General features: G+C 39.4%; 1 protein-coding gene across 20 annotated transcripts in view; it reads right to left on the bottom strand.

Annotated features, from left to right (window-relative positions):
* The window catches only part of FOXP1 (forkhead box P1), a 439,375-nt gene that overhangs the window by 90,128 nt on the left and 334,465 nt on the right, over positions 1-14,782 (bottom strand). For 12 of the 20 annotated variants that reach the window (XM_063630740.1, XM_055260630.2, XM_055260626.2 and 9 more), the window contains 3 exons: positions 8,601-8,738; positions 7,469-7,558; positions 1,861-2,014 (listed from right to left, as the gene is read on the bottom strand). In XM_063630740.1, the coding sequence (XP_063486810.1) occupies positions 1,861-2,014; positions 7,469-7,558; positions 8,601-8,738 (382 nt within the window). The remainder of the gene's footprint in view (positions 1-1,860; positions 2,015-7,468; positions 7,559-8,600; positions 8,739-14,782) is intronic. The other 8 variants (XM_055260631.2, XM_063630741.1, XM_055260629.2 and 5 more) reach the window with 2 other exon arrangements.

Genomic DNA, 14,782 nt, shown 5'->3' with positions numbered 1-14,782 from the left:
ATATTTATATTTACATTTATGCCATCTCGGGCACACATAGAGGCACCCCTTAGATTTCAAATATACCTCTTCCTAATGTTGCAGGGGCTAATAGTTATAGCAGACTGCTAAGCCTATCAATCAATGCCATGACTAGTGAATTACCTACCAGTGTCTCTGATATGTTACTGCAGAGATTACGCTTCATGCATCACCACATTCATTTCTTTCACATTACACATGAGCTTGTCTTGTCACTGCCCAATTGCCCTCTTTTGGACAGCTTAACTGATGTACTATAACAATGAACCTTAGTGAGCAAACTTAATAGTACAGGAGTGGTGGGAAAAGATGAGAGAGGTTGGAGCTCAAGCCCAGTAGGTGTGTCAGAACAGCCTGCCATGTTTCCAACAATAAACCCAAAGGTGTAATTAACACACGCTATGACATTCTGCAAGCACAAAAATGCATTAACTGACGTACATATATATATTCTTTCTTTTCTCCTTGTATTGCTCAGTTATGACATCTTCTATTTTGACAATGGAGATGCTGAGTATGTATCAAGCAGCTGAGCAGTCATGGCAGAAAGGAGTGGACGGGCAAGAGAGAATTTAACAGGAAAAAGCCATGGTCTCGATATTAAAAAACAAAATCAGCCTCATAAGGGACAGAAGTTGGGTGTGGTGGACTCAAGGGAAAAGATTCAAATGCAGACATGCTTCCCTGACTTCACTTGACACCAAAAGTTACCAAACAAATGGCCATGCTTTAAGCAACACGAAAGAGGTTCCACATTTTTAACCTTCTTTAGAAGGCAACTGAATCCAAGACACCAATGGCTTTAGCTACCAGCCTTTAAGGTACATATAAACCAATATCCAAATCTACTACAGTTCAAAGAACTGCTGCCCTTGAGGAGGCAACTCAAATCTGCCCTACCACGCATAGATGGAGGAATTGTGTTTCAAAACACAGGCATGGCACTTTCTACTTTCTCTTTCCTTCCTTCCTGCCTGTCCGCCCTCCCTCCCTCTTGACATCCCTTCCTCCTTCCCTCCCACCTTCCTTTCTAGTTCTGAATAATCCATCTGCTTTCACATTACATATGTGAAAGTCAGAGTTGCTTAAACCAAGAGGATGTCCTAAAAACACCTAGAGTTCCCATTTGTTTCTGATGTCCATCACCCTTGGGATAAAATGTCAGTGGGCTTTGTAAAAGAAATTTACTAAACATATAAAATCTTACTTTTCAAGGGATCTCAGTTGTTGAGGAACTGGAGATGGAAATGGTACCTGTTCTGATGAGTGTAGAACTGATTTGCTCAAAAATCAACAGATGAATGCAAAAAGAAAAAAAAAAGGAAACTAAACAAGGTTTCCTTTTTTATAAGAGAAAGTGGTTGATTTTAATCGTTTACAGAAAAATAAACCTGAATTTATCCCTAGATATTAAAACATGGCATTTATAAAGCATTACTAAGATTTAAAATAGCACATGTTACGTGGTATAAAATGTCTTAAATGAATAATAAAAGCCCTCAGGAAAATTCCTTTGTGGTTCCAAACAGAAACACTGCAAGAGTCCATTAAAATGCTCAGTAAGTGCAAAGTAAGTGATCGTTCCCTTACTCCAAGAGCGTCCAACGATGGGATTGCTCTGCTACAGCTAAGCCTTCAGAATACCCTAAGACTTCATTTTGGCATCAACAAGCATTTCACCTTCTACATGGGTCCATCATTATCCCACTCCACTTTTCTTAAAAGAATCTATGTGCATGTTTTGATGGACAATGTCCTTAACAAATATACCAAGAGACAACCCACCACCTCCACCCAAAGTCTTCACAGAGCTATGCCTTCTGTATAATCAACGCATACCTTGAGCAAGAGGTTGAAGGGGAAGGGCAGGCTGCCCGGGCTGAATTGTCAGAAGGCCTTGGCGCTGCAAAGACAGGAGGTGCTGCTGCTGTAACTGCTGCATCTGTAAAAGCTGCTGCTGAAAAGCCAACTGCTGGGTAGCCACCTGCTGTTGCTGTAAGAAATCAGGAAGAAAAAAATGAGATGGCCACTTCCCAAGGAAGGTTAAAAGTATGGACACTTCAAAACTCACCATCATCATCAAATGCTGAGAATGGTCACTGGAGCTCAGTGGAGGGCTCCGTGTCAAGGTTTAAATGGGACAGAACATACCTCCTCTGAAGAGGGGTGGGGAGATGAGTGTGTTATCTTTCTATTTCCCACTCCCATAAATAAATAATTCGTCAATCAAGCCAGCTTTCCCCCCAGTTTGAAAGGCCTTGAGTTTTGTCATCAAGATGTAAACTTTTAGACTTTGAAATTTTTAATTATGCACACTAGAGAGAAGACTGCATCACTCTAGTCTGAAGGGGTTTGAACCCCGAACCTGTGAGGTGTAAAAGAACAAGTTGCCTCCCTCCCTGTCTGCACCGGCAGAAGCTTTTAACTACTCTGTTTATCACTTCTGACATAAATAAATGAGAAAAAATCAGACCTTTGAAGAAGAAAAACTTCATCTAATATTGTTAATTAGCCATGACAAACGATGAAATAACATTGTAAATCTTTCATAGAAGCAGCCACTAGATTTTAATTACACACATTCATAATTTAGCAAACAACATCGTACTCAACTTTGAGTTTAATATGAACGACAGTCTAAGCTTCAGATGCCTTAACATGGCTTTAGTCTCAGAAACCCCCAGGTCTGGTTGCTTGTCCTGCTTCCCCCATCTGCTTTGTTCTTGAAAAGAAGGGGCTTTACGATATGATAAATATCTTTTTGTTGATTGGACAATGACAGGAGGAAAACTTTTGTTGTGTAAAACATCAATACATCATTCCTGTGTTTAGCAGGCCTTGCTTCAGCCAAAAAAATTAATGTAGATTTCCTCAGTAATTATCTGAGTGATAGAAAGATAATACAGTGCAGTAGTACAATAAATAGAAGGAAATTATCTAATATCCTTAATCTGCTAGGAATCGTATCGAGGTGGAGGTCTTAGCCACATTATGGCTAACAATTATAAAAGGAAAATTAACCCTTCCCAAACTGTAGCAAAAAAAAAAAAAAGAAGAAGTTTCTTCAAGAAAAGAACAAGATCAGTGTTCCTAATTCTGAGTATGATTCAAAAGATCAGAGAGACTTTTACAACTGAAAGGACTATCCAAGCCCTTTCACAGCTTACATGTTCTGGCTAATAACTACATTTTACAAACAACTGCATTCACTTAACCTAACACGTGACCTTGATCTGATACATCCATAAAATGGTATGTATATCAAGACCTTCTGATGCAAAGTTCAAAGAAAGAGAAAAATGGTGGTTTCCTTTCGGTCTTCATGTAGTGTATTTTACAGTAAAAACCATCATTCTCATATTAGCAACCAATTTCAGACTTACTACCATGCCACTGAGAAAGTTAATTGAGTTTCACTCCAAAAAACAAATTCTATACCACTAACAACAAAAATTTAAATAAATTTAAATGAAAAGCCAGTGTTTTCATTTTAAGAACAGCATGCATAAAATGATCCAATTGTTTTCACCCCTTCCCAAGTTATCACATTAATGTAAAACCCAATGATAGTTATGTTCACGTCAAAATGATTTTTTCACTTCTTCAACAGATATTAACTCACAACATTACAAAAAAAAAGGGAAGAGAAAAAAACAACATTGACACAGTAAAAGATCAGGGAATTAGCTTTTCTGAAAGCAGAATATAATGGGGGGGTACAGCTGGAGGTGGGGGAGGGTGTTTCCTGCCTTACTGTAAATGAAATGTTTAAAAATTTCGTATTTATATAAAATGACTGATGCCTTTTCTGTTGTCTCTGTGGCCATCCCTAGGAAAAGCTCATGAAAGCTGTCTACGTTTGAAAAGCCAGGATATAAAAGTATACAAGGCCCATTGTCCAAAGAAAGAATTTAAAAGCAACACTGGTTGCCAAACTGCGCTCCCCACCCAGTTACCAAACACAGGATACGGGTCCATTTGTTTACTTCTCACAATTGAATGCATACAAAAAAGGTCTCCGTGCAGTCCCCTCGACAGGTCAGTAGTCAGTGTTAAAATGCTAAAATGCCCTGATAAACCTCGCGTTTCGGATCCCCTCCCTAGAGCTGCAGTCAAAGGTCTGTTTTCCTTTCTTCGGCTACTCCCTACTGCCTAACATAAACTGTCATAACTGCCCGGGACAAACGGCCCTTTTAAAACAATCAACTTAGCCTACCTCACCCGCACAGGATGGAATCTTTTTTTGTAGCTCGATTTAAAATGAATTCTGCTGTCTATTTTCCTCACCACTTCTGTCCAATATTCACGAGCGGTCACTTCAATAGCTGTATGGGGGCCACATCCTCTCTTCCTCCCCACATCCCTACCTAAGAGCACGTATCTTCTTAAGGAAGGTCCTGTCTTGGTCCAACCCAATATGGAGCCAAACTTTCCCAAGGAAACATGTCAAGGCAACTTTAGGAGGGAAGGAAAAAAAAAAAAAAAGAGCAAAGATGTATCGTTCTGGCCAAAGATCAGGTGTCTTATTGCAGAGGTAATCAAAACAGGAAAAAAAGGGGGTGGGGGGAGCCTGACAATATAAAATTATGAGCCACTAATGACTGGGGACTCAGTAAATTAACATAGTTGTTCCATCTGTCAACATCCAAGTTCAAACCCTGTTAAAATCATAACCACCAGTCCACATCATGAAAATGCTACCACGTGACTCCATCTCATTTTAGCACAAAAGGACCACCACCTGCATGATAATTCCAGGAGACTGGTCCCTACCTCAGGAAACCAGGGATCTCCTAACCATTGTTACCCTGGGTCTCAGACAAATCCACTGGCACCATGAATCCAAGGAGACCCATACACTGGTCTGCCTACTTCAAAGGATATTCAAAACAACCTATCTCCTGGGTCACCTTTGCCTGGGAAGTGGATGACAAAGCATGGACCACAGCAAACCTAGCGACCTGGAGATGCAAGAATATTCCTACAATGTCTTGCTTTCTCCTTGTTTAGACACAAAGTGTTCTCCTTCTCCCCCCAACTCCCCACCCCCTGCCACTCCCTTCCCAAATTCAGGCACCTCTATCATCTTTGTGCTCTGAGATGCTCTCCTTTCTGACAACAGCAATTTGGGAGAGGTAACTTTTATCTTTCTTTCTGCTGTGTAACTTTCCCCTTCACATTTCTTTATCTGCCCTCTGAGCTCATCTGAACTTTCATGTTCTCCCAGCATGCAGACGTGCATTCCAAACTATGTCTCACAGACCAAATAAGAGGTTAATAAGAAGTGGCAACAGAAAGGAAAAACACAATCCCTGGTAACTGATAAGAATGACAGTGGCAGCCCTTTTTTGTTTGTCTTCAAATATAGAGTTAAAGATCTTTAAAAAACTAAATTTTGATGCCTTTGAAAAGGAAGAAGCACAAAATAACAACAGGGGGTTATTGCCTGCAAGCCACAGGGGAGAAACTCCATAATTCTTATTCTCCCTTTTGAAGGCTGTTAGCAATCTGATTCAAAAAAGCAACAGCAGAAGGGGAAACCTCTTGAGGCTGTAACCATTTCCTGTGATCATGCATAATGTGCTTCAAAAGTGGGTTTTTACCAATTCTGTTGATCAATTGCACCTCCTTCATACCCCTTCTTTTTTCTGCTGTGTTTACATCTGATGTGACTCAATGACAAGCACTGTCTGAGACTGTGAAACAGGCCTGTCATGTTGATTTATGGGCGCATCAAACCACAACTTGTCCAAACTGAAGCTCGCAGTTCATTAATTAGAGAGTTGTGACTTTGAAGTCAGCTTTCAGACTGTGGTTTTTAACATTTGGCTTAATTTATATGCTCTTGAATGTGGATCTCTAAGGAAAAAACTGAAATTCCCTTCTTGTCTTTGAACTTCTTTTGACCGCACAATAATCATTTCTTTGTCCAGAGTGATGCCTGCAATCCCAGAGTCATTAACGCGCATTGAACTGCCACTGATGAGTAAGCCCTGCTGAATTAGAAAAACAGCCAGCAAAACAAAGCTGAGAGCCTTCTGCACAGTGATATCTCACAATTACATGCCTTCCCTCCCTGTGCCATTTCCATTTTAATTACTGTGAGTCCTTTAGATTTACATTTTAGACACTTTTTAATCTGTTCCCTTTTTTATTATAGCAGCACCCGGTAGCGCGCCACTGTACTTAAGGTTGTGTCAGCATTTTCATTAAAACACCTCCTCCCCTTCACCCCAAAACTGCCCCTACTCTGCAGGGGTTTACATCCGGCTGCTCAACAGGACTCCAGGGTGAAAACGTGGCAGGACATGGAAAACATCCCCAATTCGTGTCAAGGGAGGAGGCAGCAAAGGGAGAAAGTCTGGGTCACTCCCAGGGTGTAAAATTAGCACAGCCTAGCATCCTCACTTAGGTGAGGGACAGGGACGTCGAGTCACCTGGTAAGACTCCCTGCAAAAGAACAAAAGTGGCCACCTGCTTAGGGCTGGTGAAGAAGCTGTTAAAGTGGACAAGGTGCTGTATATAGAATTATAAATTGTGTCATCCCAAGGAGAACACTTAAACAAAAAGAATTTTCAGTCCACTATAAAAATATGAGGAGGTAAGTTAAATTGGATAACTGGAATGGGTAGAAAGATGTCATAATAACGCACACATGCACACAGATACTCCCACACCTGAGTCTCACCCACGCAGAACTGAAGAGAAGGTGAACTGGTAACTCCCTGGAAAGGGCTTACAATTTATGGGACGAATGCTGTCAACCTTCGTGGTGTGGCATAATGCAATAAGTTATGGACACTACCAAGCGCAGTGCATATAGAAGCTATTATGATATACTACCCCCCCCCACCCCCCGCTCAAGAAAACACAACCCAAGCTGGAGTCTTCTCTAACTTTAACTCATGCTCTCTGGTACATGCCTTTAGCAATTACATTATGTACAACTTGCAGGAAGAAGTTAAACAAAAGATGTGGATGTTTAATCTTGTTCTAACTTTTTTGTTTGTTTATCCAACCTCACAAGGGGTTATTCTTCCAATGGAAAAGGCCATCACCACACACCCAAGCTCTGTGAGCTGGGGAAAAAAAAAATTAAGTGTGCATCCAAGTAAAATTTTCCTAAAAGCACTTCACTTCTCCCAGCTCCATCTTGGCCCTCAGTTGTTACCAGGTTGCAAAAGGTAACCTGAAGACTCTGTCAACGATGCCTCTCCTGATCCTCACACAGGTACACGTGCAATGGTGTTATAAAATATGTGGCAGTAAGCAAATGGAACCCAGAAAAATCTGAGTGAAAACAGGACAATAATTCTCAGTCTGAAAGCTGAGAACCGATAGAGTCAGCTCGGTTGTGCAATCATTTAAAAGATGAATGACAGTTTAATAGCCACTAGATAGTCCTCTGGGATCTGTGGTTTGAAAGTAAAATATGTATTGTCGGTACCTCTTTAGGCTGTTTTCCAGCATGTTGTTGTTGTAAAAGTTGAAGCTGCAACTGTTCCTGTTGTTTTTTATAAAACTCTTGAAGCTGCTGCTACAAAGGAAAGAGAGGACGGTAAGTAACAGAGGGTAGCGCCAATCCACTGTCCCTTTTGGTGCCATACACAAACTGTGATTTGAAAAATAGCATCCTTTTATCTGTAATGGCCTGACCTTTAGTTTGAAACTCGACAATAAATTCAGCACACACTGACTATTCTTGGCATTATTGTTTGAAAAGTAATCTACAAAATGAACTGATGAAAAACATACCATTTTCTACACAAACTAATTAAAATAAGGCAAAGAATGACCTTTGATTGTACAACAAAGCTTAAATGCCCTTGCTGAGAGGGTCTGGTGAATCTCTTCTGCATGCTTTCTAAATGACAGGGCTGGGCACTATGCAGTGTTATTCAGTGTGTGCATGGACAGCCTGGGCGCTTCTGCTGCATCCTGTCCCCACCACCCCAGGCCAGTGACTCCCAATGTTGCAGTTCCGAATCTCATCCATTTGGTTCAGGTAGCTGTTAAGTCTGAATATTAGGTCCCCATAGTGGAATGACAACGAGAAGTTCATTTCAGCAACATCATATGTGGAAGAAGTAAAATCAACTCTGGACCTTAAAATTAGCAAACTCTAAAATGCTTCTTTATGTTTAAAGAAAAAAAATCTGTAAGCTTCTGAGTTGAAATGGGGACTTCAAGAGCTGTCATATTTAAACCCACTCCCAACGTGCTCCTCATTTTGCTTTGATTCACACCATCTAGGAGCCTCTGGGCTTACCAAATAAAAGAGTGTAAAGCCATGTAAGCCTAAAAGATCTTACTGCTACCAAGTCCAATTACAGCCCTGATCTCAGTCCATCGGGTACTCTCTAGGCCCAAACACTAGTCACCGTGGCAGGGCTCCTCTCTTTTGGGCATGCAAAAGCACACCGATTATTCAGGGACTGGTCTGTGTCCTGCCCCACCCACGCTGCTTTACTCTTCAGTGGGCAAAGGAGCTGCTCTGGTGGAGGGGAGACTGCGAATGGAGTGATGGGGGCCCCTGGGTTCTGGGGGAGACAGGCTGGAGGTGGAAGAAGGACAATTACCTGTTGAAGCATGAGGGCCTGCTGCTGCTGGAGGAGAACCTGGAGCTGCTGAGGGCTCAGCACTTGTTGCTGGAGGATCTGCTGCATTTGCTGGGGAGTGATAACTTGAGGTGTCATCATAGCCACTGACACGGGAACCTAGAACGTTAATGAAGGATAAATAGGAAGCCAGGAAATCAGAAGCACGCAGCCTCCCAGGTTCAGCAGCTGACTGCCATCAGCCTGCTTAAAGAGTTGACCAGTTTCCCATGCAACATGTATTTATCCAGAGGGGATGCAGCAACAGATCCTATTTAATCTACCATGGAGTTTATTTTAAAGAAAGAAAAATAAAACCTTGCAGTACTGATGAGGATTCCAGGCAGCCTTGCAAGCACACAAAAAGGACAAACTTCAGCGCTAACTGGAGTTAGGATATGACAGTTCTCAATTGCTTATTAAGAGTGAGTTTTTGGTCAAAACCATCTGTGGGAAGTTAACCCAAACTTGAATTTTGTTTGAGAGACGACAAATGGTAACCAACACCTTTGCAGTTGGAGCCCATATGACCCACTTGCTCTGTGGACAGTGATTTCAAGAGCAACCAATGAATGCTTAGACTTGTGGGGAAAGGAACCTTGGACACACCTTCCGAACTTAAACACAGACCCTTTGCATGATGCCTTTTACTCTTCCTTATTCACCCAGCATACAGATGTCTCAATTCGTTCATATTATGTGCAATACCATTAAAACCCGCTTTCCATGACATTTCAGTGACAAACAGCTACAGTGATGAACTTGATAGCATTTCATATTTGCAACTGTTAACACGTTTCTGCACGGGCATCTTTGCAAGGAACCTGCACACTGTATCTGAAAGGATGATGTCTTGTTCAGATAAAACACTGACATTAAAATGACAGGCTGTCTTGGCCAAGGTTACACAAATTGTATTCAAGCGGATACCTAATGACAATGCTATGAATTCTGCAAGCTTTCTAGAATGTAATTTAGCTATTCAAAATAATCACTGCACTTGTGTTTAATTTGCAGACTACATGAGACCCATTTTGTCAGTCCCCGTAATGCAAGAAGACTATTTCATGAAAAATCACCCCCCCAAATAAAAAGATAAGGAAAGAAAAAACAATGAAAGAAAAGACAAAACCTGTATGTCTTCTAACGGTAATATTTAAGCATCTTACTTTTCTTAGGTTTCTAATCAAACATGTGACAGCAAGAAGCTAGAAGCAGTAAAGGATATACTTTGTTAAAAAGGATCTGCTGTCATCTCATGTATTACAATAAAAGGTAATAACATGTTTTGCACTTTGCCTGTGTGCCACTTAAAAAAAAAAAAAAAATCCGGCAGACAATAGCTGATCAGAAGATAAAAGAATTAAAACATCTTTCAGGGGAGCAGTAAGCAAAAGGCAGAAATGCAGTATTAATTTTATGTAACATAATGTCTTAATATGCAGTTTATCCTGACTTTTTCACATGATTTGTCCTGTCATTTGCATAGCAAGCTCTCATTCCTAATTTCACAGTCATTATGCACTGATGTCCCGATTTCTCAGCATCACTAATTTTGATGAACTAAAAATGGTTCCTGAAGGTCAGATTCATGTACAGTGAACGTTCTCCACTGTTGTTGTGGGCATGTTTCACGTGTGGGGATGTTGATGTGCCAGTGTCGCGTGTTTGGAAAACACTAGTTAGAACATTCGAAAAATTTCATTAACCCAGCTCTGGAAGGTCATCCATGAATTCTTCCTATTCCAGTGGCCTTTTAAGTGTAGATGTAGATACACTGTAATTTAAAACAGATGGGCATGTCTGAATATTTTCATATGCAAAATGGGACAGATGTATATGAATGGATAAATTATCCTTTTAAAAAGATAATTTGTAGCACGAAATATCACCAATGATTGGAACAGTGAACTTGCATTCAGTTTAGGGCAAACACCAGGAAGACATTATCAAAACATCTAACCATCTACAAATTAATTCCAGTTAGTCTACTTTGTCTTCATACAGAAGAAACTTTTCGGATTTTTAAATATCTATTGGGTGCCAATCGGTATCCTTTGAGCTGCTAAAGCCAGCGTATCACAATAGAAGTTTACTTTTCCTTGAGAGTTGCATCATCATACGGGGAGGTTTGATTAAGCAAACAAAAGAACCATGTTTAAGGTTTCTTTTTTCCTCTGCGTTTCTTGGATGATGTACAATATAAATATTCTCGAGCCAAATTTCTGATGGTGATGAACAGGAAAACAGACAGGAATAGGGTGGTGTAAAATCTAAACTGGTGATGAACATGAACTTAACAGAGTTAGAGCAGAAATCATCATAGAAATAACCTCCTGGTCATTGTTTTTAAAAGAGCTATAGAAACCTTATACTAGAAAGGGGCACAGGTGAACTTTTGGGGGCGATGGAAATGTCCGTATCTCGACTGAGGTGGTGCTCACACACGTATACAATCGTCAAAACTCTTCCAACCAGACACTGAAAATCAGTATATTAGAGTGCACGTAAAGCATCCCTCAGCAAAACTGATTTTAAAAGTTACATATGTCTCCTAAAATACTCCTTCCCCTTAACTCAGGTAAAACTAGAAGCATCTTCTTAAAGGAGAAACAACATTGTCCCTTAACTGTCAATAATAAAAGGGGGAATCATGGAAAGGACTGACATATACCTATACAGACAATTTTTAAAGGCTGACATCAAACCAGTGGTTTAAATCTCCTTTTCTCATAATCATTTATTCCTTTTTTTGCAGTTACGGAACAGGATAATGAACTTCAGTCTCCCCTTCTTTTTCCTTTTGGACATTTTGATGGAGGTGCTGATGAGTAATAATATGCTTTACAGCAGCAGGCACTGCCAAAGGAGGGAAGGAAGCAAGAGGCCTGAGTAATCCTCCAAACGGGCTGATGAGTCTCTGAATAATCAGAAGTGGGCTATTATATCCTGATGGCCTTAACTTCGCTTTTACTATCTGAAACCACGTTTTCATGCCAGTTAGCTCTGGGCCTCCAAAGTGGGCTCCAGCTTCATTGACAAATGTTATAAAACCGACATTTCCCCAACGTTTCTGTCCTAACATATCATGAAAAGAGGTTATGGAAAGCTTTAACAAACATATTCAAATAGACCAGAAACTATGGTGGGGTAGAAAAGAAATAAAAAAAAAAAATCTCAGGACAGTTTTTAAGGCTTTCAATAGTTAAGAATTATAGCCTATATATCCACTCCCTTAACTCCCAACGTCCAACTTTTTCATGTAGCTAGTCCCTACCAATACTAGGAATCAAAGGGCATGCAGTACCAGCGAGAGGCTATTACAGCCCACACTTTATTGCCCATTACTACTGAGGTCATTAGCGGCAAGAGTGATTGTAGCAGTCTTAACCTATTGATCACTGTAACTACTATCATTTAATCCTGTGTTGAATGTCTGGAAAGCGGCTAAAGGCACACAAGAGAGAGTGCTTTAGCATTGAGAAATATGGCCAAAGCTTCGAAATTACACTTTGATTCATAAAATCTAGCCACTGGTTTAAATCAATAGTATTTAAAACAGTCATGTGAGTTTTTAAGTACAGCACCCTAATATTTATGGGCCCCTCTTTAAGAGTATTCAGTAAAAACGAAACTTTTTTTTTTTTTTTTTTTTTTTTTTTTCAGATTTCATGCCTTCTACCTTAACCTCCTTGAGATAAAAACACTTATTTCTGATGTTTTCTGTGCTACAGGGCTCATGCCTTAACTGGGAGTTCAAGCTAATTCTTTCTCAAAAGACGATTTAAATATAAGGCAAAAAAAAAATTTCCGATACTGTAACTACCTTAACTGTTTGAGTATATAGAAATGAGTATGTTTTATGAGTTAACAATGAATCATAGAAGGCAATTTATGAAGAACTAGAATGATTCTGTCTAGCTGCCTTCAGGGATCAGAAATTCAAATTAAACTTCTGGCAGACATTTAAAGAATGCTAGCATACAAAACTGAATTTAAAAAAACGCACACAGTTAACACTCCTCAGTAGAGTTTCAAGAGGAAATCATGAATTAAAAAAACACACGGCATGATACACTGTTGACTGATACCAACTGGGTGTGGCCGATCCCAGGTGCACACAAACCTGCGGGAATGGCAGAAATACAGCTGTGCTTGGGCCATCACAGCTCTGCTAGTATGGGCCTGCTGCTACCTTAATACCAGCAAATGGGAAAACGGTGTTAGCACTAACAACTGCTGCTAAAAGCTCATACACACTGCTGTGTAAATTCTGCCTGATATGGTTTTTTCTTCAAGATGACTATCATCTGAATGCTGAAAGACTATTAAAATAATATGCCATATTATTTCCTTTAACGCCCAATGGGGAAAGGTAGATGATGGGAAGGGAAAAATCTAAAAAGCAAACAAACAAATAAAAACACTCAGAGAAACAATACTTATTTCTAATCTAGGAGACAATTGAAGGAATTGGGTGGGAGGGGAGAAGACACAATATAAATACTGAAAATAACATGTTATCATTTTTTTCTCTCTTTAGTTTACACTCCAGTCAACTATAAGCAAACACTACCTAGTGCACATACACAGAAATTTTGCACATCAGGTATCATCTCATAATCACTGTGTATACAAATAATAAAAAGAGAAGATAAAAAATGTTAAACACTCTTTCATTTTTATTAATTTCGTTAATAATTTAGAAACTCTTTTTACCCTCTGATCATTCACCACGTGTATCTCCCAGGAAATTCACTTCCATTCTAGCCTTCAGGCTGTATCTGGGTGATAACTGACCAGGTTTGGCAGTGTCACCTGGTTAATCAAATAACAGGAGCAAAACAAATTAAATTAGAAGGCTCCAGAATGTCACAACAAAACCAAACAGAGAAAATAGCTCCATTAAAAGAGAGAGAGAGAGAGAGAGAAAAAAAAAAAAACTATGCCAAGTTTTTTATGACCATATACAAGCTAGCCTGTATAGAAGAAAATTAAACATCATCGTCTCTGGCTCCCTGTGGAAAACAAGTTTTCATAATTAACAAGCCAATGGATACAACAGATGTATTGGCAAACAGAAAAGTTAGAAAGCTTCTATTTCTCCATGATATTAAAAAAACAAAACAAAATGAACCAACCAGGTACCATGCAAGTTAACTACCATCCAGGAAAGAAAACACACTTCTGACATAATATTTCGGTCTTTAAAAAATAAAAAAAAAGCATGCTATTTATGTGGAAAGTATAATTCTGTTTCATTATGGAGTTCTGCTTTTTGTGTAACTCCTTTAGGCTTAGCTATTTTGCCACAATACTGTACAAAGCACTAAGGCAGGTAATGGTTATTATATTAATGCAAAATCATCTAGGTAGTCAGTCATTAGCATAACAGTTCTCTCAGTAACAATACAACCAACTATTAAAAAATTTTTTTCGAAAAACCTCTTTAAAATGCAATTAGCATTTCATTTTATATCATTTTGTTTATTACATTCTATCAAGAAAGACTATCTTTCTTTCACAAAAAAAACTGTAAGGCCAAGGCTTGCCTGCCAATCAGGAGTTATTTCAGGTTATCAACCCTAATAAGCAGTCTCCAGCAATACTCTCCGAGCTCTTCTTTTTGTCTTTAAATTCTAAAAAGTGGCATAAATGCATATTTGTTTACAGCAGGGGTATCAGTGGAACATCAGCTGCTCTCCTCTAACATTTCCCAGGCACACAAGGTTACTCCACTAAGTGCCAGTATAATTGTTTTAGCTCTAATAAATATCAGCTTCATTTGCATAAAAATGTAAAGTTTACATAAATTAAATCGCTTCTCCCATTAGCAATTGTTAAATACAGGAAACAATGGAAGCTACACATGAAAATAATCACTCAATAAGAACTGATTCTTTCAACCTAGCAACTATTATTATTATTTAAATCAAGAAAATGCCTTCTCTTTCCTACTTCAACCACTTTCTCCTGTGGCTGGGATGGAGAACAATTTCGTGCATGTGAATTAAACATGCTATGGCATTTTATATTAACAACAACAAAAACCATTTTTAAGTGCTGCAAATGGGAGGAGGGGAGAACTATTCCAAGAAGGTACCCCAGAAAAGAGTCTATCCACAGATCTTCAGTTCTTAAAGGGAAAAGGAAGAGGCCTTGGC

The sequence above is a fragment of the Symphalangus syndactylus genome, chromosome 21 (assembly GCF_028878055.3).
Source record: "Symphalangus syndactylus isolate Jambi chromosome 21, NHGRI_mSymSyn1-v2.1_pri, whole genome shotgun sequence".
Classification (NCBI taxonomy): Eukaryota; Metazoa; Chordata; class Mammalia; order Primates; family Hylobatidae; genus Symphalangus; species Symphalangus syndactylus.
This window is presented reverse-complemented; position numbering and strand designations above follow the sequence as displayed.